This window comes from Anarrhichthys ocellatus, unplaced genomic scaffold (assembly GCF_004355925.1).
Source record: "Anarrhichthys ocellatus isolate YVR2014 unplaced genomic scaffold, GSC_Weel_1.0 scaffold63, whole genome shotgun sequence".
In the NCBI taxonomy this organism is placed as follows: domain Eukaryota; kingdom Metazoa; phylum Chordata; class Actinopteri; order Perciformes; family Anarhichadidae; genus Anarrhichthys; species Anarrhichthys ocellatus.
This window is the reverse complement of record NW_022280093.1, coordinates 1,263,285-1,287,742: the sequence shown is the minus strand read 5'-3', so window position 1 is coordinate 1,287,742 and position 24,458 is coordinate 1,263,285. Positions and strand designations below refer to the sequence as shown.

General features: G+C 44.6%; 3 protein-coding genes across 6 annotated transcripts in view; 1 reads left to right on the top strand and 2 right to left on the bottom strand.

Annotated features, from left to right (window-relative positions):
• The first annotated feature begins 2,184 nt into the window (after nt 1-2,184).
• Nucleotides 2,185-7,620, top strand: fzd8a (frizzled class receptor 8a). The gene has a single exon (XM_031872428.1). It carries the CDS (start codon nt 3,029-3,031, stop codon nt 4,772-4,774), a length of 1,746 nt encoding a protein of 581 aa, XP_031728288.1. The 5' UTR covers nt 2,185-3,028; the 3' UTR covers nt 4,775-7,620.
• A 6,231-nt stretch (nt 7,621-13,851) lies between these two features.
• On the bottom strand, nt 13,852-15,875 carry gjd4 (gap junction protein delta 4). The gene is made up of 2 exons (XM_031872396.1): nt 15,759-15,875; nt 13,852-15,599 (listed from the first exon to the last, which is right to left on the bottom strand). The coding sequence occupies exons 1-2, from the start codon at nt 15,820-15,822 to the stop codon at nt 14,398-14,400; spliced, it is 1,266 nt and encodes a 421-aa protein (XP_031728256.1). The 5' UTR covers nt 15,823-15,875; the 3' UTR covers nt 13,852-14,397.
• Nucleotides 15,876-19,846: 3,971 nt separating this feature from the next.
• Nucleotides 19,847-24,458, bottom strand: part of ccny (cyclin Y) — a 31,972-nt gene continuing 27,360 nt past the window's right edge. For all 4 annotated transcript variants that reach the window (XM_031872346.1, XM_031872348.1, XM_031872347.1 and 1 more), the window contains 2 exons: nt 24,276-24,438; nt 19,847-23,646 (listed from right to left, as the gene is read on the bottom strand). In XM_031872346.1, coding sequence (XP_031728206.1) covers nt 23,530-23,646; nt 24,276-24,438 — 280 coding nt within the window. In that variant the 3' untranslated portion in view covers nt 19,847-23,529. The remainder of the gene's footprint in view (nt 23,647-24,275; nt 24,439-24,458) is intronic.

Genomic DNA, 24,458 nt, shown 5'->3' with positions numbered 1-24,458 from the left:
ACAGAATTGGGCTTTAAATTGAACACATTGACTTCGGATCCCGACGTGATTCCGGGTTTTATTCATTGGTCACAGAGTGTTTCCTTCAGGCTTTGGTCTGGGGGGATATTTTTTCACAGTGTGCAGCTCTGCGTTGCAAACAGGAGGTGAGTGGATTTCCTAGTCATAAACCGCTATCACTGTACTGTAGAACGGACCCTCCCCTCACCCTCCCTCCATCGCTCTCACACTTTGACCACTGCCTTGCCCTCACTCCCTTCTCATTACGTGTCCTTTTTCTCACTCATCCCAAACGCCAGGGATATGTTTTTGAGGAAAATATCACACCGTCCACCCTGTGCACAAACATGCACTCACTCCAACTCCAAGGCCCCGGCTGTAGCCGAACCCTTGTCCCGTAATCAAAAGCAAACAGCCATTAACAGAGCTCCTTCCTTGTTATCTCATACCGGCGACTCACTTAATCAATCTGGGTTCTCCTGGTTATTTCATTCGCTCCGTGGGTCGAGGCTGTTTCACGTGATAAAAACCTGGCTCCGCTCCAAATGCAGTACAAGTCAACTTAAACACCAGCACACAACATTGCATTTTGATTGGATGGGAAACAGGAAGATGCCCTGCACTGTAAGACCACACATCGGCCTCCTAGCACCTAAACTCTGTGTGTGTGTGTGTGTGTGTGTGTGTGTGTGTGTGTGTGTGTGTGTGTGTGGGTGTGTGTGCGTGAGTGAGAGTGTGCGCATGTATGTGCGTGCACGGCAGAGGACAAAATGCCCATTCAAAAAAAACACATCCCTCTTGTTGGCGGAGTGAATATCGAGTTTCGGACAGATGTGACGATCACATGGTTGGCTTTCTCGTGCCTCATTTTAGCAGGAGCTGCATGGGTTTGCGTCCTTGGACAGCCTGCGATGATGAAAATAGTTCTCACTGCAAGAAAATATCAGTTGGACATCTTTTACGAGTTTATTGAGTGTTTTAGGAATGAAAAAAATAACTTATTTTGTCTCACAGAAAGATAATTAGGTGTAACTTATTCTAAGTTCACCCTCTGGGGTCAAATAAGGAGCAGTATTATTATTATTATATGTGCAATATTTCAAGCAAAGTCCAGTAGTTATAAGAGCTGCACATGTATGAAAGCATTTTAGTATTTGTGTGAGGAGGGACATTAGATAAATAAAAATAAGTATCAATACCAAGCACACTACTATTCATTCACATGTAAGAAAGAATGTTTGCCATGGAGTTTAATTTTGTAGCAGGTTGGGGTGAATTTAAGGCCGACCACCTGACATTTTAGGCACTTTAATGTGTAGCAAAGCATCATTTTGTGTGTGTGAAACATCATCATAAAGTAGCTGCTGGATAAATGCAGTGGAGAGGAAAAAAAGTACAATATCTCCCTCTAAAATATAGTAGAGTAAAAGTATGGAGTACCAAAAATGTGACAAATGTAAATAAAGTACCTCACAATTGCACTTGAGTAAAAAAAAATGTATCTACCGGGAGATAGAGATGCCTTTAGAATAACACAAGCACACTTTGCAGCACATTTCTATACAGACTTTAAAGATCAATATCAGACATTAACAAAAACAAACTACAATGAGATGTCAAATAACAGCCGAGATCCCCAGACAGTGTGAGCGCGTTACCACTGATATGAGCGCTCTGCCGCCGTCTCGGTGCGCTGTGCTGCTCGAGCTTTGCCTCGCTCAATTACGCCTCCCGCGGAGCTCCGTGCGAGCGTTAAACGAAACATTAGCACCTCATTTAAAAAATAAAACAGGCCTTTCACAAGGACAGACAGCTCCCTGGGTAGTCTTATCATGCGCAAATTAGCCAATTTACCAAACCGTTCCCTCTCTCTCTCTCTCTCTCTCTCTCTCACACACACACACACACACACACACACACACACTCACTATCATCTGCAGCTAGACGCATCCTCTCTCTGCCAGTGTTGTCACACTGAGGACTTAAAGGAAGTTACAAAACGGTGAACACAGAGTTCAGTCGTTGAGCAACATTAAGGAAATAGTAGTTTTTACTTTTAACAGCGTGTCTGGTCTGTACTTCATATGTCTCTATAATTACTTTATATTATTATGATTATGATGTTAAAAATGATACTTTTGCTATTTGAAATAGGTTTTGTGGGGGGGGGGGGGATTCATTACAGGGTTTATTATAGTTGCATATTATATGATAGTTTTAAAGGAGCCATGGCTCTGGGCTTGACATGTTATCATAAACACGCTGCCTATAATCTGCACTTTTATGAAAATGTGTTATGAACGAAAAAAAAATGTATTTTGGTCTCTGGGGGGGTGACATGATGCGCAATACTTTTCCGCACATGCAGCGTCCTGCAGCCCACTGTCACAGACAAGACACGCTGCTAAAACTACAGTGTGATGAGAATGTAGCAAATACATCTTTTTAGGGTGAAACGCTTGATGGACTGCTGGAAAGCACCGCCCTCCCTCCCCTCCCGCCGCTCTGTGATTGGAGGAGCGGCTCTGAGGGTGTGGCTTGTGATGCCTCTGGTATATATCGGCACCGCTTCGTCCCCCAGCCGTTGATTTGTATGGGAACCAGGGCTGAGGTGGGACAAGCCGACTGGATGTAGTCGCTGTGGTTTTTTTAGAGAAAGAAACGAGGCCCACCTTTTCCCGTTTGCAGCGATCGGACAGCAGCAGCACGTGGGTTGTTTTTTTAATATCAGACTGTCTGAGGATACTGAAAGCAGTTTCCAGAAGAAGGTGGATTCTCCTCTCAGCCATCTTGACTGCTCGCCGCCCTGAAGGCTGTATTCTCTCCTCCTCCTCCTCTTCCTCCTCCTCCTCCTCAGCTGAAAGTAAACACGGCTTGCACATTGCTTGCAACTCCGTGCAGGATCCCGAGAGAAGCGAGATGGGCTCGCTGCGCAACGTCTAACCGGACCGGAGGCGAAAGCAGACGGCGGAGAGGATTTATCGGTACCAGAGCAGAAGAAGGGGGGGGGACACGACGCGCCGGAGGGATGGACCTGTTTGGGGTTTACCTGCTCCTCTCGCTCGCTCTCCTGCCCCGATCCAGCTGCACCACGGCCAAGGAGATCACCTGCCAGGAGATAGCCGTGCCCCTGTGTAAGGGGATCGGCTACAACTACACCTACATGCCCAACCAGTTCAACCACGACACGCAGGACGAGGCTGGACTGGAGGTGCACCAGTTCTGGCCTCTGGTGGAGATCCAGTGTTCGCCGGACCTGAAGTTTTTCCTGTGCAGCATGTACACCCCGATCTGCCTGGAGGACTATAAGAAACCTCTGCCGCCGTGCCGGAGCGTGTGTGAGAGAGCCCGGGCCGGCTGCGCGCCCCTCATGAGGCAGTACGGCTTCCCCTGGCCAGACAGGATGAAGTGCGACCTGCTGCCGATGCAAGGCAACCCCGACACTCTGTGCATGGACTACAACAGAACCGACTCCACCACCGTGTCCCCCGTCCTCTCCAAACCCACCAACAACCCCTCCAAGGGTTACAGCCCCCCTAAAAATAAGCCGAGCCGACCCGGCGCGCCTGGGAAATACAAGCTGCCCGCCTCCCCGTGTGAGCCGGGGTGCAAGTGTTTGGAGCCCATGGTGCCGGTAAACACGGACCGTCACCCGCTCTACAACCGCGTCAAAACGGGACAGATCACCAACTGTGCCATGCCGTGCCACAACCCGTACTTTACGCACGACGAGAGAGCGTTCACCGCCTTTTGGATAGGACTCTGGTCCGTGTTGTGCTTCGTGTCAACTTTCGCCACCGTCGCCACTTTCCTCATCGACATGGAGCGGTTCAAGTATCCGGAGCGACCCATCATCTTCCTCTCGGCCTGTTACATGTTCGTGTCCGTCGGCTACATCGTCCGACTGATCGCAGGGCACGAGAAAGTGGCGTGCAACCGGGAGTTCGATCTGGAGCACATCCACTACGAGACCACCGGCCCGGCGCTCTGCACCGTGGTCTTCCTCCTCATCTACTTCTTCGGCATGGCCAGCTCCATCTGGTGGGTCATCCTGTCTCTGACCTGGTTCCTCGCGGCCGGGATGAAGTGGGGCAACGAGGCGATCGCCAGCTACTCCCAGTACTTCCACCTGGCCGCCTGGCTCATCCCCAGCATGAAGTCCATCGCGGTGCTGGCGCTGAGCTCCGTGGACGGGGACTCGGTGGCCGGCATCTGCTACGTGGGGAACCAGAACCTGGACAACCTGCGGGGCTTCGTGCTGGCCCCTCTGGTGATTTATTTATTCATCGGCACCATGTTCCTCCTGGCCGGGTTCGTGTCCCTGTTCCGGATCCGCAGCGTCATTAAGCAAGGCGGCACCAAGACGGACAAGCTGGAGAAGTTGATGATTCGGATCGGGATCTTCACGGTGCTCTACACGGTGCCGGCCACCATCATAGTCGCGTGCTACTTTTACGAGCAGCACAACCGGCAGAGCTGGGAGATCACGCACAACTGCTCCAACTGCTTGCTGGAGCGGGACCGCAGCAGCCCGGACTACGCCGTTTTCATGTTGAAGTACTTTATGTGCCTTCTGGTGGGCATCACGTCCGGGGTGTGGATCTGGTCCGGGAAAACTTTGGACTCGTGGAGGACTTTTTGTACCCGGTGCTGCTGGGGCAGCAAGGGCACCAGCGGCTCCATGTACAGCGACGTGAGCACCGGGCTGACGTGGAGGTCTGGCACGGCCAGCTCCGTGTCTTGCCCCAAGCAGATGCCATTATCCCAGGTTTGAATGACGGATGGGGGGGGGGGGGGGTCAGCTTATGAGGACTGCTAATTGTTTGGGAGATAACCCATCACTCCCTGTCTTAAGCAATTTGCATAGTAATGAACTGCTGCTGAGGTGACCCCCCACCCTTCCCTCTCTCTCATTCCCCAAAACATCCACACACCTCTGTGGGGAGAGCTGGCTGAAACAATGTCCCTGGCATTCACACAGGTTCGATTCCTCCCTGTTTGTATGGATTAGAGGTGCACACAAACCTTTGGCACAACTCGCCATATAGAGAGACAGGTTCGCTCCTAAGTAGCTTCACACAAAGAGCATCTGGGTCCTCAATGCCATTTTTTACCTACACAGTGCCAGTTAACATTGTATCATCCAATCACATCAAAGATGGTTTAAATTAAGCCTTAATAGTGCCCAAGTGTTGTTTTTTTACGGGTCGTTCATTTTGTAATTTTTTTAAAATGTATTTATATAAAAGTTCTGTAAGAAGAAAGAAAAACCATGTACATTTGTGTATAAAAGAAAACTTTATAAGCTATTGTAAATTTGTACAAAGTGTAGATGTCTCTTTTTGTGAGAAAAGCAAATATGAGCTTTATTTTGACAATAAAACATTTTTTTGATAAATCTCAACTTCCTGTGAACATTTGCAGTGTTTCTTTCCCCCCAATGTGCCAAGGAGGTTGTCAAGGCAGATTGTTTTGTGGTGTGGTCACCGTGTTGACGACGGCGGCTTTCTGAGAGCCCCCTCGGCTAAAAAGGAAGCCCTTTTTATAACCATCAGAGACCGGTAATTAGAGGCAGGGGTTGAGTTGGAGCATCTCCATAATTGTTGAAGGCCTCTTCACATGCCTGCCGAAGCCCGCTTTTTTCTTAATTTAGCAAAAGAGGGAGTGGGTGAATGGGGGTATAAATGCAGGGAAGGGACCCTTTTCATCTGCAGAAACTTTGATCTTTCTTTTTTAACAGACGAGAATAAAGGTGGTGTGTATTAGGAGTGTCTGTCTGATGTGCCAAGGTTCCCCCTAAACGTCCCCATTTGGATGCTTTGATGGACGTCCCTACAATTCAAAGAGCATTTTGGAACCCCCTTCGCTTTTCTGGGTTTGTCAGAGCTGAAACCTGCCAGAGCCCCTGCATCTTGTGTTTAGTTTTTTTCTTCTTCTTCTTCTCTTTTTTTCGCAGGGCCTGAATTGAAACATCTTCTCCCTCGGCTCAAGCTGTGTCAGCGAGTGCAGGGGCCTTGACATGAATGATATTGAAATAGCAATGAAAGCCCCACAGGTGGTCTGTTCACATGATCTCACATCTTAGGGCCCCCTAATCGAGGCTTTTTTTTTGTCGCTACAAATGTATCTGGTTCGGTCCCAATTAACCCAATGCGCTGGCATAAGATGATACACTGTAACCCAGCGAAGAAATGCTTTTGATTTGCAGGTCAATGGTGACAGTGGGCTTTGTAGTGACTGCTTTGTTACTGCTTTATTCCTTTACACTCAGACTGTAGACGTGCACCTCCAAAAGAAAAGATTATTTTTCAGACATGCATCTGTTGGGAGTGTAAATCAGCCATATAAATCTTGCATCAGCGCTGTCAGCAAAAGACACCAGTAAAGATGGAAGTCGTAACAAAACTTTTCTTAAGATCAAAAAAGAGCGGCTTCTTGAGCATTTCGCTTCCGTGTGGCTCATCAATAGTTCTGAGTGTTTGTGTAAAGTTTGTATAGATCAAGTTTGGGAGTTTAAATCTTCATTAAAAAAAAAAAAAGAAATGTAAATATTGCACTGCTGTCTGTTTGGTAAAGATCTAGCAGGCAGGTTCAGTCTCTGTATCATTTGCGGTTATAGTTCCATGAAAAAGTCACGGTAGCCTTCACTGCTGCAGCTTGTGTGTTTTTTCTGGTGTTTACCTCAAAAACCTCAGTGAGCGTGTGCAGCGACACTGATGTGCAGCCCCACCAAGTGGTAGAAGCAGAACTGCACACCTGCACACGCCTCCTCGTTTAGCTCTTGATTCTGAGTGTTTAGACGAGGTCTCGGCTCCCAAACTAACACAGAAGTAAGTGTGTGCTGATAACTTTGATGTTCCTATACTCATGTACTCACACACACACAACAAGGAAAAGTTCATGACTTGATGGATTCAGAAAGAAAACAATGAAATGTTCTCATGTTAGTGTGATCCACACACATGTTGGTGTGATAAGTGGGAAGGACAGTGAGCAAGAAAAACAGAGATGGCAACATAAAAGCTGTTCTAAATGTGTAAACTTCTATAACTTTTAGAGAAATGATCGATCAAATAATCAGTGACTATTTTAATAGATTTATCATTTCAGCCATTTGTCAAACAGAAATAATGGAAAAAAAGACACACAATAAAACATTCCCTTGTGTCAGTGTCTCAGATATGAGCACTGGCTTCTTTTATTTATCATCATATTAAAGGAAGTGGGATATTTTGGGAGTTTTTAAAAACCAGACATTTGAAAGTGTCGACTGGAGTTGGGATGGATATTTTCTTTTCACTATTTTTGACTTTCATAGACGAAACCATTCAAAACAGAATCAATTCATCTTGTATTTGAGTTACATAAGAATAATTAATTATAGCGCCTCCATAGATGAGTAGCACTTAAAATCATGCATTTATGTCCAAAATGGCATTGATGTCATAACAGTGAGGGAAATATATTATCTAAGCTACTGGCTTGATTCAGGGCTTTTTGTGTGGACATAACCGTATAGTCTGCTGAAGCCAGACCTGAACAATCCCACTTAAACTTGACTGAAAGTTACAATTCAATTTATTTAGTGTAGCCCAAAATCACACATTTGCCTCAGAGGGCTCTACAATCTGTAAACATACAACATCCTCTGTCCCGGGACCCTCACATCGGTACAGGAAGAACTCCCCCAAAAAACCTTTAACAGGGAGAGAAAAAGGAGGAAAACCTTAGAGAGCAACAGAAGAGGGATCCCTCTTCAGGATGGACAGAAGTGTGATAGATGTCATGTGTACAGAATGAATAACATAACAGAGTTACAACACATTCAATGCAGAAATGATTCATATAATGAGTAGTAAGCAGAATAATAATGGAACAATTACAACTACTAGTAATAACAATATAGCAATGTGACTACTAATGAGAGTAGCAGTGGGTGTCAGGCAGGACCACGGCAGGAGGCAGACCTGTGAGGTTGTACTATTAGCTTCTTTATACAAAGCTTCTCAAGTTGCCCTCTTTTAATGAGATCTTTATGACCGAAGTTAAAGTTTAGGACCGCTGTTAACACCATTTATTAGACATTTTAAAACAGACAGTCACCGCTAAACACATAACCCTGGCTCCACAAACCAACTGTCCAGCTACTTAAAGCGGTGTGTCCTGGCTCGACCGTTACATGCACACACATTGTAATTAACCGGTAACGGCCCGTTTCCTCCACAAGGGTCACCGACCCAATTCGCTGCAGTGTACAGGAGAAAGTATGAGAGTGCCATTAGGGTAACTTTCACACAGACAGGGTCGGCCTTCTCAGAATGGCTGGGTTTTAACGGGTAATAGTCCAGGTCATGACTTTATGGTTCAGTTTAACTATATAGGTAGTATTTTATGGACATGCCTGATCTGATCTCGTCAGGGCTTGTTCATGGCCCCGGAACAAACAATTGTTTTCACCGGGCCACATCGGTGCCACATCGATGGTGGCTCCATCCTAAACAACTCTGGTAATAAATAAATCCCTCCGACCCGAGCATGAATCCAGAAGACCATCTGCCAAGCAGCCGATTGAATTGTCTCCTTCCCCCTTATATAAATGTTAAAGCCTCATTTGTGGCGTCGGGAGGAACGTTCTGACACGGCCCAACATTAAATATTAATGGTAGTGTTTGATGGGAGGCAAACACAGAGGGGAGTAGGGAGGATGATAGGCAGGCCATGCCTGATAATACTGTTGATCATTATGATACATCTGGGTGAAGGTTGTTTATTTTTAACTCTTAATGCACGAGAGGAGACACTGCAGATGTGAACATCTTGTCACCTGCATTAGTCGCTTTTGTATTAAAGATTGCGACAGATAATCATATCAGACCATATTTGGTGTTTCTAAACGTGACTTCAAAAGGGTATTAAGAATAAAATGTGCCCCAAAAAAGTTAAATGTGTTTCCTTTACAGATTCGTGTAGCTGTGGACATTAACAGCATGTACATCAAAATGTAAAGCCCCCTCATGTGATTAGGATTTATAAATATGCCAGTTACTATCAGTCCTCTTTATTTTCCAGATTACATCAGTGGAAGATGAACAATAGCACTAAAAAGTTTCCGTGAGTGCATTCTTCCATGCATGGAGCATAACAGTGACCTCGGGTTTCTGTGACCCATTTCCATTCGTGTTGGAGCTCCTGACCTCCAGCTCAGGCACACTGGCCACTTGAGACGGCAGATGTTGGAAAATAGAGGGGTTCAGGCTCTGTGGTTAGTGTCTATAGGGGACTCGGACGTCATCGACGCTCTTGCAGATTAGGTTTAAAAAAATGTTTAAAAAACAAAATGGGCCAGTGATGCAGTTTTTAACCAATAAATGCTTCACTTTAGCACCATGACTGAGCCTCACAGAGATATCAGCAGAAGTTGCCGGCTCCCTGTTGGCACAGCAACAATGCCCCTGTGGTTTAGTAGTCCTTACAGTGCCCCCCTGCTGCCTCTTCCAATCCAAGGCCCCCCCCACCACCACCTCCATACACACAGCGGCAGAACACTGTGTTCCCTCAGTCCTTCACTGACATGTACACAAAAGGAAAACGTCTTTCATCTGAAGCGCCGAGTGTTTTGCCAGATTCACTCTGGGCTCGGTCACATTGGGGGGGGGGGGGGGTGTGACATGTCGGTTCTGATAATAAATAAATAGCAGCAGAACAATCGGAGGATGAGCGAGAGCGATGCTGCTGTTTATAGTAATACAGGGGCGATGCTACTGACCACAAACGTACTCTGTAGCAGTGTGCCGTATGTTACATGAAGGGAGATTAACACACAATATGACCAAACCTTTAGCATTTCAAATATGATTTATTGAAAACAGTAGTTCCATGCAATTTGAAATTATTCACAAAGATTTTGGAAAGTATGCTGAAAGTCACATGTAATATGAGGCAAGAGGACAAATCTTGTATCGTTATTATGCTGGAAAATGAGTGTCACACCACACCTGGTACACAGGCCAAGTTCAGTTCTGTCAAACTGAATATAATGTTCAGCCAAGATATCAGAATTTGTTGAAAATGTAAATTCCATTTACAGTGTACTACTCCATGTTGCATGCATCCCTCCAATCAGTCTGATGAAACAAAGTGGCCCACTATCACTAACTTAACTAATGTTTTCCCCATAAAGCAGCCTGTTCTGTACTGCAGAAACTTTATTATATGAAACACCCAGTTCTGTCCACTTGAGGGAGCCATTAACCAGACGTAGTCTCTTCTCTCACAGCTCTGACTGGACAGCATCAGATAGAACTTATTGAATTTAAGAAAATATAATTTTCATTGTATTTGTTGTATCATTACTGAGCACTACTGCGTGTCCCTGAGTTGGACCTTCATGCGGTAGGGTTTAGGGTGACCCTGTAGACAGGGGTGTAGTCTGGCTGTCCTGCATCCTCCGGCCAGACAAACTTGAACCTCCTCAGCAGAGTCACCACGATGAGGAAGAGCTCTATACGAACCAGACCATCTCCGAGACACATACAGGGACCTGAGACATTTAAAAAAAAATTGCATTTCTCCCAGCATGCCCCTCCCTTCTGAGCTGTGTCTAATACAGGAGGTGATAACATGTTGTACAGTTTCTGGTGCCTGGCAGTGCTCACAGAGACCGGTTGGATGCTTTCCTATCATGTGTAGTGTACTGCGTAGATTGTTGGGCCCTATTCTTAATCTTAATATTGTGACCTCTTCTCTCCTGTATCTTACACTGCTCACTTTACTCTGAATTGAATGTACAGTAGGTGTCTCCCCCTCGTCTCCTGATCCCAATGTTGTTGCCATACTTTGTTGATATTTTTCCTGATGATGCGCTTTCCCTCTGCTTTGGATAAATTGATACATACGTCTACTTTGTTTTCCTTTAGTGCTTGTTTGGCTAGTTTGTCCACTTTTTCATTTCCTCTGATACCTACATGGGCCGGTATCCATATAAATACAACTTCAGTGCCTCGTTCTTTTGCTCTAGACTTGATTTGACATTATTTTTAGTAACAGATCTTGTCGAGTATTGGACATACCGGACTTCAGACTAACGAGTGCAGACATGAAGTCACTGCAAATAAGGACTTTGCCTGGTCTGTGTTGTTCAACCCACTCTAGGGCCAAAAAAAATTGCATACAATTCAACTGTATACACAGCTAAAAAATTCGAAGTGCGTTTAAATATTTCAAATTTGTGACTAGGAACTGCAACAGCAGATCCTGTACTGTCTGCAGCTGGATATTTTGATCCATCGGTAAAAACATGCACATGCTCTGGGTATATATTATCTGTGTACTCATAGAACTCACTCACTAAATCAGTATTTTTATGTCTTACCTTAATTTGCAGCAACTCCATGTCCACCTCTGGTTCTTTAAGCATCCACACAGGAGTTATTGGCCTAACGACAGTAGGGCAAAGCTCTATATCAGAGACTCCTAGGCTTCTTGCTGTTGCTTCTCCTATCCAGCCAAAGCTTGTCTTTGGTACTTTATGTCTTTCCCAAAATGCCTGTAATACTTTGACTGCGAAATGCAGTTTAAGTGCCTCCCACTGGTCCAAAATGTGTGAAACCGCTGTTTGAATGGAGAGCTAACGTGTGGCACACACCTTGGTTATTTGTTAGGGTTTCTCCCCACAGTTGATGGTCTCATATATGGCCTTGTAGGTCTCCCTGCGCTTTGGAGACATTGAAAACCAGTTATAAGTCTCCCGTACCAAGTACTCCACACTACGGGGGATGGTGTCATTGGAAGCATGACTTACAGCAAGCTGTATAGAGAGTGACACACACAGCGAATAAGAACCAGCTCTTTGAGGCCATACTCCTCCTTCAGCACTTTATGGACCCCATTGTTAATCCCCGTCATAACAGAGGCATTGTCAGGCCCTATCCCCAGGAGTCCCTTCTCCAGGAAAGCCACAACAGCTCGGGCTATAGATCTGACATCTCCTCCCTCCAACTCAACAAGCCCCAGAAATGTTGAGACAATTGTGTGTTTGGTGTTATTAAAAAGTACCTTATCACAACCCTCAGGTACTTAGAAACACTTACATCTGTGGACTCATCGAGGAGGAGGTTGAAACGCTGGTCACCCACATCTGCGACCAACTTTATTAGAAAGTATGGTGCTAGAATTAATCATTAATCATCATTAATCATTTCCGTGCACTTTGTCCTGTGTGCATTTTGAAGTGAGTAGCAGCGGTGGAGTCTGAGAAAGCAGCTTTACATGCTTTCCCAATGTGATCACATGCCAGCATGGAACAGTGTTCAGCAATAGATAATGCCATGGTGGCTTCAGCCTTTTTTGCAGAGTCAAATTAAAAAAAGAAAATGTTTAAAAAGGTGTCTCTACCTGATTTATTGAAGGAAAGTGTCATATTCACATATGAAAATCTGTGTTGGAGGTGTTGGATTTAATATATTGCAGCATTTCACATTTTGCGTCACTGGAGGGCAGCATGATTTCAAGCTACGGTATTGGTGATGTAACTGCAGCATACTGGATCAAACAAGAGCAGTTACAATCAAGTGCTTTGAAAAGCAACACAATCTTCACTGTCATAGACAAAAGTCAATGAGACATAGAAACATAAGAGATCAAACTATCACAGAATTTTTTAATTTATAAAGAAACAAACGTTACATAAAACAGCGTATCAAACTGTATATGAATTCAATTGATATTGTATTGGAAGATAACTATAAATTGTTTTGGGAATATGACTTTCATTAAGAATTAGGCACTGATGGTCTTCAATCTCAAATAAATCGCAATATAAAAGGAAATAATAGGTTTAGCATAAAACATATAGATTATTACATTTTTGTACATCGGATACCACAACAAAAACATCAGTTAATGCAACATATCGTTTAGGAAGTCACTTAGTTTTAGCTTCTTACATGAACAATAACCCAAAAGTTACACATTCTACCCAGACTTCACAAGTGTAACTGAGTCCATGTAGGAGGAGGTGCGGCACCATTAGACCTGCTGTGCCCCCCCGTGGTCACCCGTATGACAGTCAGGGTGCAGCCCTCAGTAGATAGGTGAGACTTGAGGCTAGGGAGCTTTTGTTGTCACCTACAAAGAGACCACAAGAGGAGGAAGATCAAGAGCTATCCATTTACACAGAGACCGGCCCCTCAGCTATAGAGCGGCAGGTGCAACTGTGAAGATTTACTGTGGGAGTCTCCTCGCACTCATCTGTGTTCGGTAGTCCAGAGATTTCAAGAAAATAGACCGACAGGTTGCTAAAAACATTTCAGCAAAGGAAAATGTCAATTCAACGCTACAGCAACCCAACTGTACACAGTATACTGTCTGTGATTGACAAGTGTCACAGTGGGAGTGTCTGACCCACATTAATCTGAGCTTTGATCAAGGTGAAACCAAAGCCAGCGCAAGCAGGGAGGACATATCGGGCAACGCTGCTCTTTTGCGGAGCTCCGCTGTGCTCTATTTCTAGTGACGGTGTATGTTAAGGCTTGTATTCCTCCTAAGCCCCGCGAGGCCCTGAAATAGAGTGACAAGCCATCTCCATAAATACAGAGCCCCTATGGGGGAGCATAATTGCTTTGTGAGCCTATGTCGGCTTTCAGGTCCTTCATGGTGTCCTTCGCTTCTGACGGAGGAATCCTATTCCATTCCATGAGTCCGATAACACCACCTCAGCCAGATTATTTGTCTTTTCATTTGAGCCTGACCTACTTATTCCAAAAGGTCACCCAAACATCCAAGAACAGGACCTGAAGGCTAACCATGGCCTTTGACCCCAGTGACCCAAACACAAAAGAGATGGTGGTATCATACAGAGTGAGGGGTGGGGTTATATATATGTGGGACAGGTCAAGGCCTGTCGTTGTTTATGGACAGTGTGTCCGGGGAGGTGGGGGTAAAAGCCAACGAGGGAAGAAACAGGTGGGCTGCTCTCTTTTAGATCTTCTCAAGGTTGAGGTTTGTTACAGGACGCTGAAGGCCAGAGTGTGCTGTCATTCTTGACTCGTTTTGTTCAGAGAGTTCCTTTTCAGGACTTCAATTCTTGTCACTTTCAACACTCAGCTCGTGCCTCTCAAAAGGCAACGTGATCTGATGGCGTGTTGAAATCACATCAAATGCGACTGTGCCTCGTGGGTCTAAAGTGTCTTGTGAATGTATTGTCGTTGTGGATTCCCGTCAAGTGGCAGTGCAGTGTGCATTTTAAAATGGAGGTAGAGAGCTTGGCAGGATGTCGGCTCCATCAGTTGTTGCCACTGTGTAAGCCTGGGGTTATCTCTCTGTTTATCACATTGCTTACGCACCCATTTGTCCCATCCTTGTGCTCCAAAATAACCTGGAAATAAAGCAATCCAACCCTCACACCCACTCAGATTTTTTCTCTTCATCATTGGCCTGTGGCTCTGCGCCGCTACCCAGCTCAACCAGCGTATACTGACCCACCCTTCTGGTACAAATTTTTGTGGAAACGTCTCCAAAGGGCCCTGCTGGCTCCCTGGGGGAAGACCCAAGGTCCCGCCTGGGTGGAGGTGGCGGTTTGAGTCGACCGCGTTTGCTGACACGGATTGATCTGGGTGTCTCCATTGGCTCTGGGGGGTAGAGAGCCACCTCGCTGCCATTCCTTTCCAGAGCTTCCTCTTGGGAAACAGAGTAGCCGTTGTTTCCATTGGTGTTGCAGCTTGGGTGTCCTGGAGAGCGTGGAAGAGAGGAGCGCCCAAGGCAGGGTGGTTCCTGACCTAAAGCAAGACCTCCACAAGAGCCCTTGCTGCCTCGCCTTTTCCGGAAACTCCCCGTGTGACCAGCCTCTGCTTCTTGTTCCTGCTTAGCCGGTGAAGCGTTTGGGTCCATTCCTCTCGAGGCTCCCCTGCCTGAAAGGAAACACTGCTCTTCCTCATATATCTTCTCCACCACCATCATCTTGCTCTTGCTCTTCTGCCTCACCGAGCGCTTGATGGCGCAGATGAAATCCAGCACGTTTAGGAAAAGGGACAAAGTTGCCACGCCGAGCATGAAGTTGAGCATCACGGTCTTCTCGGTGGGCCTGGAGATGTAGCAGTCCACCTGGGTGGTGCACGGTGTGTGCTGGCACAGGAACCTCTTGGGGATGTAGAAACCAAACAGATAGTAGTGAGCTGCCCCAAACCCGGCCTCCAGCAATGTTCTGAACAACAGATGGAGGATGTAGGCTCCCGTGAAGCACCGGGCCCACCCTCGCTCAGCCATCTTGTTTACCGATGTCTTGCTGAACGGCTCCTGGTGGATCTTGAGCAACGACAGGGCTTTGGTGTGACCTGTGGGGTTCAGGTCCACGGTGAGGCCATTCGAGACCTTGTGGACCACGTAGATGATGAAGATGAAGTAGGGGAGACACAAGGTGACGAGCTGCACCAGCCAGAAGCGGAAGAGAGAGATGGGAGAAAATAGATCGTAGCACACGTTGGCACAGCCGGGCTGAATGGTGTTACACACGAATCGCTCCTGCTCGTCCTGGTAGAGAGGATAACCTGCCAAGAGGAGGATCAGGATACGGAGGAAGATCATCACAACGAGCCACACCTTCCCTGAAAAATAAGCACGTTGGTATCAAAAATGTGCTGATTTGACAAATCGACCTGCTTGAGATTTCACCTCGAGGTTTATAGATCTCTCGAAGAGCCAACATATCTCACTGCACAAACATAACACAGAAACCAGTTACAGTGTCAGTGAGGCCAACTCACCCATCAAAGTGATGTTGTGGTTGACAGAGATAAAGATGACTTCAGAGGCACTTGATCCCGTCATGCTTGCAGTGCTCAAGGCCCTCCAAAACCTTCCAGTTTCAGGCCCCAAAGTAAACCCCTGCACCTCACTCCCTGTCCAGCCACTTCTCCCCTCCCCTCCTTACAAAGGGGCACATTAGCTTCCAGTAGCACAATAACCTCCAGGTTGACAGACATAAAGTTCCCTCAGCAGTCTGACTCTCTCTCTCTCTCCTAGAGGGATTATGTGCCAGGTTCCGGGAGGGAAAATCCAGCGTGATCCATTTGAGTCACCCAAGTCTCAGAAAGACCCATGTAAATACTCTGTCTCACCTCTTCCTCTGTTCCCTGCAGACAACGGTCTGTCCTCAGACAACAGAAGACGGGAGCGAGCCCCATTGTGGGTCTATTCTTAACACACTTCCAAAGGCACGTCGCCGTCCTGGCATTGCAGAGATATTTTGGTGCCGCCGGTCGTCCTTACAGGAGAGAAACAAGCCTCCGGGCTTACTCACTCGGAATTGCTGTATTAAGTTCTCAAGCACAATAGCAAACATGTTCAAACTGGCTGCTCCATAAACATACAAGCAGTTACTGCTGCATTTTCCAGTGATGAGTCAAGATAGCATGTAGATATGCAGAACCGTAGATTGGATTAGCTCTCAAGAAATGTTAGTAAGATGTAAACTGTATTTTCCCACAGCTCATGCCAGTGTACGATGTGATAAGCACCCACTGTATAGCCATTTAATATGGGTATGCAATTAAACTCTAATTATCAATCTGAAGTACAACAGGAGTTCAGATATGATCAAGGAACCAGATTTACACTTTTCTTTTATAAAATGAGATTAATTCTACCTTTAATATAAGCTTCAACAAATGCTCATCGTGGTGCAGATCTCATTAAATGATTTTACAGAGGACATCAGTTCCTTTCACACATGCTGCATCCACCCTCGCTCATGGACAAGTTCTCTGGTGGGACACAGGGCTCAAGACATAATCACTACAGATCAATGGTCATTAGCACCCACACACTGACTCTCAGTGTGAATCCCACACAGCTCATTTTGAATTGATAGCAAAGCCAAGATTTGGAATATATAATAGATTGTGTTAAAAAGTAGTGTGTGAAATCGAACTTTTGGCTTAATAGGGCATGAAGAAAAATCACTCGCATCTGCAATTAATGTACACGGGCGCTGTAGCGCTGACATTGCATATAAAGGGCAGTAGATGTGTGGCACTGAGAAAGTTTGAAAGGGGCGAAGAGTAAGTGAGGGCAGAGTTTTATTATAGCTAAAGTATAGATGGTCTATCGGTTAAAAATAAACATTGGAAAGTCCAGAAAAAGCAAAGCAAAACCCCAACATGTCAGCCACAGCAAACTGCCAGCCTCACTCCCACTACAGAGGGGTGACTGAAGGCTGACCTCCCCAGACTCATTTAAACTGGAACGTACCATCGGTTCACGTGAGAGCGGGGTGAGCTGAACAAGTGCAACCTTTATAAAAAATACCCAATAAATAAATGACGAGTTCAAGTTACGTAGTCAAAGTAAGGTCAACATTTGAAGTTGTCTATTGGCACACTCAAGCTCACGCATAAGCATAACCAACTCTAATCAGGTGTCATCAATCGAACAGGTTTACCTGCCCAGTTACTGCTTATGGGATAATCAGGCACACCTGATTTCAATCTCACTGATTGAGCAGATGACCTGAACCAACACACAAAAAAACATTTTATATTTTATATATATAAGTAATTATCACCTTCATGTTAAGTGTTCTCCAAATATATCCCCTGCTTTTATACAATTAACTAAATACATATTGTTTTAGTAGATTTGATCTTTGATAGATATTTTTGCTCATATTATTGGTTCTCCACTAGTTGATGCCATTTTTGTAAAGATGTTATGTTTATGATGTTGCAGACCCAATGTCTTTCATTATATTATAAAAAATAAATAATGGACTGATCTGTACTCACTGTAACAAAAAGCAAGGCAGCAAGAACTCGTACTTATTTTGTGTCTCGTCTGCTTCGACTCTTGTCACAAATGCAAGCTGCATGAAAGTCAGAGGAAATGTAATAATAGTTTCCATAAAGCCGTAGTTTATTTACAGAGAGGAATACCTGCCGTTGAGCTCATGGGGTACCGTGTCTGTACTAGAGTGTGAATGCCATTCATGGCTGTGTTTGAGGCCATATTGGCAATATTAGAATTTCAACAATTACTCCACCTTCCGTGCATACTAACTATCCCTCTCATTTCAGACCCTGCCATTCCCCACCTATCCAGCTGCTGCTACTTGGGCAATTTCCAGCCTCAGTCATTACCTGATCAGCCACCTTATCCCGCAGCTGTTCCCCATTTCCTCAATTAGCAATGTACATCCCGATAAACATCCCAACAGAATTTCAGAAGGCTTTCATAAGCCAACCAACTGCAGCACAGTACACGATGAGGCTGATTTGATTTAACATTATGATGCAGATTGAGAAACAGTTAATGACATTTTTCTTTTCTCTCTATCGGGGGTTCTGTCTCATTCACTGTTCATGATCTACTTCATCAACAAAGGAACACAGAAAACCCTTTGAGACTTTAAACAGAAATAAGATGTGTGATGGATATTATTCTCTTTCCTTCAGATCCCATTGAACACTGTAATGTCTTAAAGGAACAGTGCGTAGTATTTACTGGCAAAAATGGAATATAATATTAATTTCTATTTTTCATTGTCGTATTATCACCTGAACCAGAGAATCGTTGTGTTTTAGTTAGCTTAGAATGAGCCCTTCATTTATCTACATAGGGCGCGGGTCTTCTTCGCAGAGTCCGCCAGGTTGCACCGCCATGTTTCTACAGTAGCCCAGAACGGACAAACCAAACACTGGCATCTAGAGAGAGCTTTCACGTTTTTTAAGTTACCTGAGGGCCACCGTAGTTCTCCGACCCGCTTGGAAAGGGAGGGGTGAGCAAAGGGGTATGTACCTGCATGCAATCTGAAACCTCACCACTAGATGCCACTAAATCCTACACACTGCTCCTTTAAGGGATCAAATGTGGTTTTGTCAGCTTAAGGCTGCACTAAACAATATTTGTAAATGAATATGGGTCAAATGACTATGTGTCGTATAGGAGTCGTTCGGAAGGATGAGCAGACACTCGACCTTGCGGTTCCCATCAGCTCGAGGGAGCACTTTAGCGTCTTTAAGCTAACTGTTTTGGTTTTCTGGCCAGCAACTTTACCATTTTGGTTGAGTCTCCCCGCTCTCATTAACCTCGTTTCCAATAGCTGCATGCAGGACGATGTTTTTAGGGTTAACTACCCGCCCAGCACCAAACAGGAGACACACAAAGTTAGCAATTAGCTGGTGATCATTGTGGAGCACGTTTTGGTGGAGACCAAAACAGAGCAAGCGGGAGAGTGAATATTGGACTTACATTTGGCCAGAAACGCATCTTCAAAAGAAGGCTAATGTTGCTCCGTGTCTGTTGGATGTGTGAATTGGCGACAGCGTGCTGAAATCAAAGTGGTTCACTACAAAATATTTTCAACAAAACATAACCTACATTATTTAGTATATTGAGGTATATCAGTCTGCCTACCAAGGCTCTTAATGTGTGTTTTCTGGACAACGTTGCAAAGAGAATACAGTTTGAAAGAAATAAGAGTGTAAGGTGTACGTGTGTATGATGTGGTTCTCTCACTGAAGTTCACAGTTGCTCTTCATCGCATTGAATTGACTTGTATGGCAATTACCAGAGCAGCGATTGAAATGCAAATCGAGGCTCACACGGAGGATTAAATGTGTCCCTCAGTGACAATGTGGCAGTGTAATCTCTGATTATCGCTTGCTCTAAGCCATTTGTATGGTTCTGTCTGACAGGAGAAACCCTGCTGAGTCACATCAGTTGTACAATACAGTACATATCAAAACATTCTGATGGCAGCGTGGAAAGCAAATGGGAAGCAGCGTGAGCGATGGTTTGAGATCTCGGGGTTGCTTGTGCATTGGTCCTTCAGATCAAACAAGAGACACACGCTGGGTTTATTGCAAGGTTTTAAAGTTTAATTCTTGCACAGGTTTTTCTAAACATTGCTTCAGAGGAGAGGAATTGGGAGCAGTTTCTTTCATTAAATCATAGTGGAAAACGTAAAGAGAAAAGGACAGAACAGAGAGAGATCGGAGTTTGGCAAAAGAAACGGAATGGCTGACTCGCCGAAAAGAAAATGACACACTGACAATAACAAGCGTGACAACAGAATACAGCACATGTTGAAAATATCAATGTCAATGAAAAAAACAAAACAAAAAAAAAGGTCACAGCTACAGCAGACTGATGTTAGCAAGGGAAACCGTCATGAATGTGTGAAAAGACAACAAATTGTCGTCAACGAGAGGAAGAGAAATGAAGAGAAAACTCTATGCAGAGGTAGAGTTCAGTGCACAAGGCCATGACACACACACACACACCTAGTAGCCAGCCAACAGGACGCCACAGGCCCATGGTCCGTGATGTTGGAGGAAAGGACTCACCTAAGTGGACCACATGGCATCAACACTTACTTACTTGTGTGGGTCTAGAGAACACCTGTCCGGGCCGTATGCACGCACACACGCACACGCACACACGCACACACACACACACACACACACACACAGACACACACACGCACAATAAATAGGATATACAATCTTTGAATACCTCTAACATTTGGAACTCACAACAGCCACTCCAGCAACGGTACTTTCCCAAAGACAGTTTTGCACTTTTATTTTCCCCTCATCTCAAAGCACCATGCAAAACAACAGTTCTCCGTCTCCGTCTAAACACCTTTGTTTTTGTTTTCTATACTTCATGTGCAAAGTGTGAGCTGGGTCGGAGCAACACGTCCAACAGGACCGTCCTCTTCATTTCTTCACCACTTTGGTACGGTTCTGTCTCTGCTCACGCCCCCGCTGCTCAGGGCCTGGACATCTCACTGACTGATTCTCTGGTAGCTTGATGTGAAAGTTGCCAATGAAATGCACGGAATAAGCTCGAGGCTTGAAGGGAGGGTAGACGCTGACGCCCGATCTTTTGTTACAAAGATAAAATGCGTTACAAGCCTGGAAATGTCACGTGATGATATTTTTAAATGAATGATCTATTCAAGGATTTAGTGAAGCAAAATGTGTGTCCAGTTGATCTTAAGGCAAACAACCAGTACTGTAAAGTTTATGTAATAAAAGCGTTAATTCACACTTTTATGAACCCATTCAGGCGTCAATAATTCAACTGGTTGATTTTATGGGTTTACCTTCTGGATCCCTGGACTTAAGAAATGTTAAGACAAGAGCAAATCAGGAGGCGATGTCTTCATGGAGAAAAAAGAAAGTTCCAGATAAACGTTCAGAAAAGGTTATCAGAAAAGTCAATGTTATAACTGAATGCATAAATAAATAATATTGTTAGTTAAATAAAAAATGAATTTGCTGTAACCTTCAATAAGTTAATAAAATAAACCCAAACTTTATTTATTATCTTTCACCAACTTTCCAAATGTTTGGTCTTGGCACACATGTAATCATTTATCTACTCCTTATTTTCCATTTACTGCGCTATATTGCAGAAAATAATGTCCATGTCCATGTATGTCTAGGGCATGTGATTGGTGTGTGTGTGTGTGTGTGTGAGATCAGTTGGGCAACTGAAGTTGCAACTTGCAGTACTGACACAAAAAAATCCCCTGCAGCCCAAAAAGCATTTCCCCCAAAGACCCCCATTCTAAAAGAGACGTCTGTAAAACTGTAAAATTGAAAATGACACGAGGAAAAGGAAATGTTGCTCCGGGAACACAGGGAGTAGAGAAATGATTTAATGTGTGACAAGACCAAAACATGATGAGCTACAGTAGAGAAAGATAAAGAAGAAGAAAAATAAATTAAAAACTGATGGAGGTTGAAGGAAAACTATAAACTTTATAGCTCTTTTTTTACACTCCATTTAAATGATGTTATCATATTCATTGATGCATTGAGTTATACTGTGTTTTTGACATGTTTCTTTTACGGGGCTCCATAAGAACACATGGATCTGGTAATGCCTCTACAGAGTGGGGTAAGAAAAAAATCTTTAAAAAAGGATAACAAATAATAAAATAAGCCTGAATTGTTTCGTATAATTAAGTTACCATATACAGCATGTAGCACATACAAAAAACTTGGCATTTTCTGCTGTGTGAAAATAAACATCGTAACAAGAAAACTTAAGTGGTGTCTCCCGTTTAAATCGCAATACTTAATCTTTACTTGATTTGTCGTAGGAACATCCAACATATTCAGCATCCCCCTCGTGTACAGTATGAACTCATCCAATAGAAGTATTCTATCATCATTCTTTCTCTGGTTTTACAGTACGATCTCAGTCTACAGATTCTGTATTTACACTGTACAGAGAAAACTTAGCAAAACGTATACAATCCATCTTTTTTTGTAAGCAGTGTGTTGGAATGTGTCACTTAATGCTTTTTTTCTATCACTTGGGTTCCTCTCCAGAACAACCCTGACAAATAATCATGCGTTTAGTGGCTCCTAAATGTCGATATTCCACTTTGTGCTGTTTCTTTGTACGCTGGAAGAACCATACAAAATGTTAAAGAAAAAAAAAAGAAATATTTCAGTTATTTGTTCTATTCCTCCAGTAGAAAGGGGGAGAGGTGTTAAACTAGCTTATTACAGGCACCACAGGTCAGGACGATGGCAGTGAATTAAGTACAACACCAGTTCTACAGTACGTCTCATGTCTGACTGAGAGTCGTGGACCGCTGTCCTCCGCTCAGTCTCCTCCCGAGTATGCACGCTTCATCCTATTTAATCACAACAACCGAGCAATGCATGAATATTGCTTTAAGTGAATGGCTGTGTCGGGAACGTTGGCTGGATGGCCTCGCTGTGAGTTGAGTTTTCCTGGTCCTGTCAGAGCGAAAGACTGACTCGCTTTTTCAATGTCAGCCCTCCGAATGAGAGCTTCAATGAAAACGGCTACGATGAATACGATGATATGCAGTCCGGTCGAATGCATCAAGTGTACACTGAAGGTAACGGAGGAATGTACATGTCTTTCCCTTGTGTACGCTTGGATCTGCTCGCAAGAGGGTTCGCGCCGGATGGGGATGCAAAAAGAAGAGATGAACACCAACCAAATTTCCCAATGTGCCCGTCAAAAAAAATCCTCTCATGCTTCAGCTCAGAAAGTGACTGAACCGGAAGATTAAAAGGAAAAGGAATGTACACGGCCTCCCTCAATCAACCGCACGAGCGAGTGGAAGAGGGAATTATGGAACGCTGTTGTCGCCTGGTTTTTCCACATTAAGCTTGTCCCAACTTCACACAGTCTGTCATCTACAGTATATATATATATATATATATGTATTGCCAGCTGTGTTTCTGTTCGGCCTCTTCTTCTGCAGTCGAGGTCTTCATTCCAACAACTTTCACTCACGCACTTCAGTTTGGTTCAGCTCAGCTCTGTTTGGTTCAGTGCAGGCAGCCAGTGGAACTTCTTTTATGTACAACAACCAGAGAGGGTGCAATCACACTTGTAAAAGTGCTAGGTTTTGTGTGTGTGTGTGTGTGTATGTGTGTACTGATCCACAGGACTGCTGCCCGCCTGGTTTGCCTGCTTACCAGGCAGAAACACAGTACAGTATGTCCGACAGGTCTGTCTCCGTGCTGCGGGCAGTCAGTGTTAGGAAATGATGGCTGGACACCACCGCACCACCGTCAGGTTGTCCGCACTCACTGACCGCTTCTTCGTTTGTTTCCTCGAGTCCTTGTATATGTCGTCACACAACCGCGAGATGGCCTGAAAGACAACAAACAAACAAAAACACAGAAGAAATGAGATGGAGCATGCTTTGGTGTATCCGGTGAAAAGATCAGAACTCTTCTCGGGACTGTGTGGGCGTGTCCAAACTGGGCTGTCTCGTCAGTGTGGGACACCTTAGCCTGTTGTCGTTTCCATTGGCTCATTGAGTTTTGTGACATTACATATATCCACCTAGCTTCCACCTGACTAACGTCCAACCAGCCGGAGCTGCTGAGAGCTACTGTGCAGGGCCTTTAAAACAGGCACTGTGGTGCTTCTTTAGCATCTTACACCAATAGGACAAGTATATAGGCCAATGAATAGACTCTTTTTCACAGCTGACATTTTGACTTGTCATAGCAGGAAAAGCACAGCTGAACGAATAACATTACCAAATAGCTCAGTTCTAATTACACAGCAACACAGCGCTACATCCTGCTCTACAGTCTGTGATTTGTGTGCATGTGTTGAACTGAGCCTCAGTTCCTTTATACCACAGCCTCAGGCTACAAGAAATTGGGTTCAGATTGTAAGATTTATTTTATATATATATATATATATATATATATATATATATATATAAATCTGTTTCCAGTTGTTGTTTTTTGTGCTTGTGTGCTACTCACCTCTAGTTTCTGGGCCTTCTCCCTGCTGAGGGGTTCCAGGGGGAAGCTGAGATTGTTGGCCTCAGCCATGGAGCGCAGGTCAAAGTAATACTTGGCGTAGACGCTGGACGGCACGTTGATGTTGAACTGCAGCAGCTCCAGAAACTGACGCTCCAGCTCATTCCTTTTTTTTTTTTTAGAGAG

Bases quoted from the DNA above. Each gene is read 5' to 3' on its own strand.
- gjd4 (XM_031872396.1), bottom strand. From the start codon at position 15,822: ATGACGGGATCAAGTGCCTCTGAAGTCATCTTTATCTCTGTCAACCAC. The intron at 15,600-15,758 runs GTGAGTTGGCCT...CTTATTTTTCAG, and splicing joins CCACAACATCACTTTGATGG to GGAAGGTGTGGCTCGTTGTG.
- fzd8a (XM_031872428.1), top strand. From the start codon at position 3,029: ATGGACCTGTTTGGGGTTTACCTGCTCCTCTCGCTCGCTCTCCTGCCC.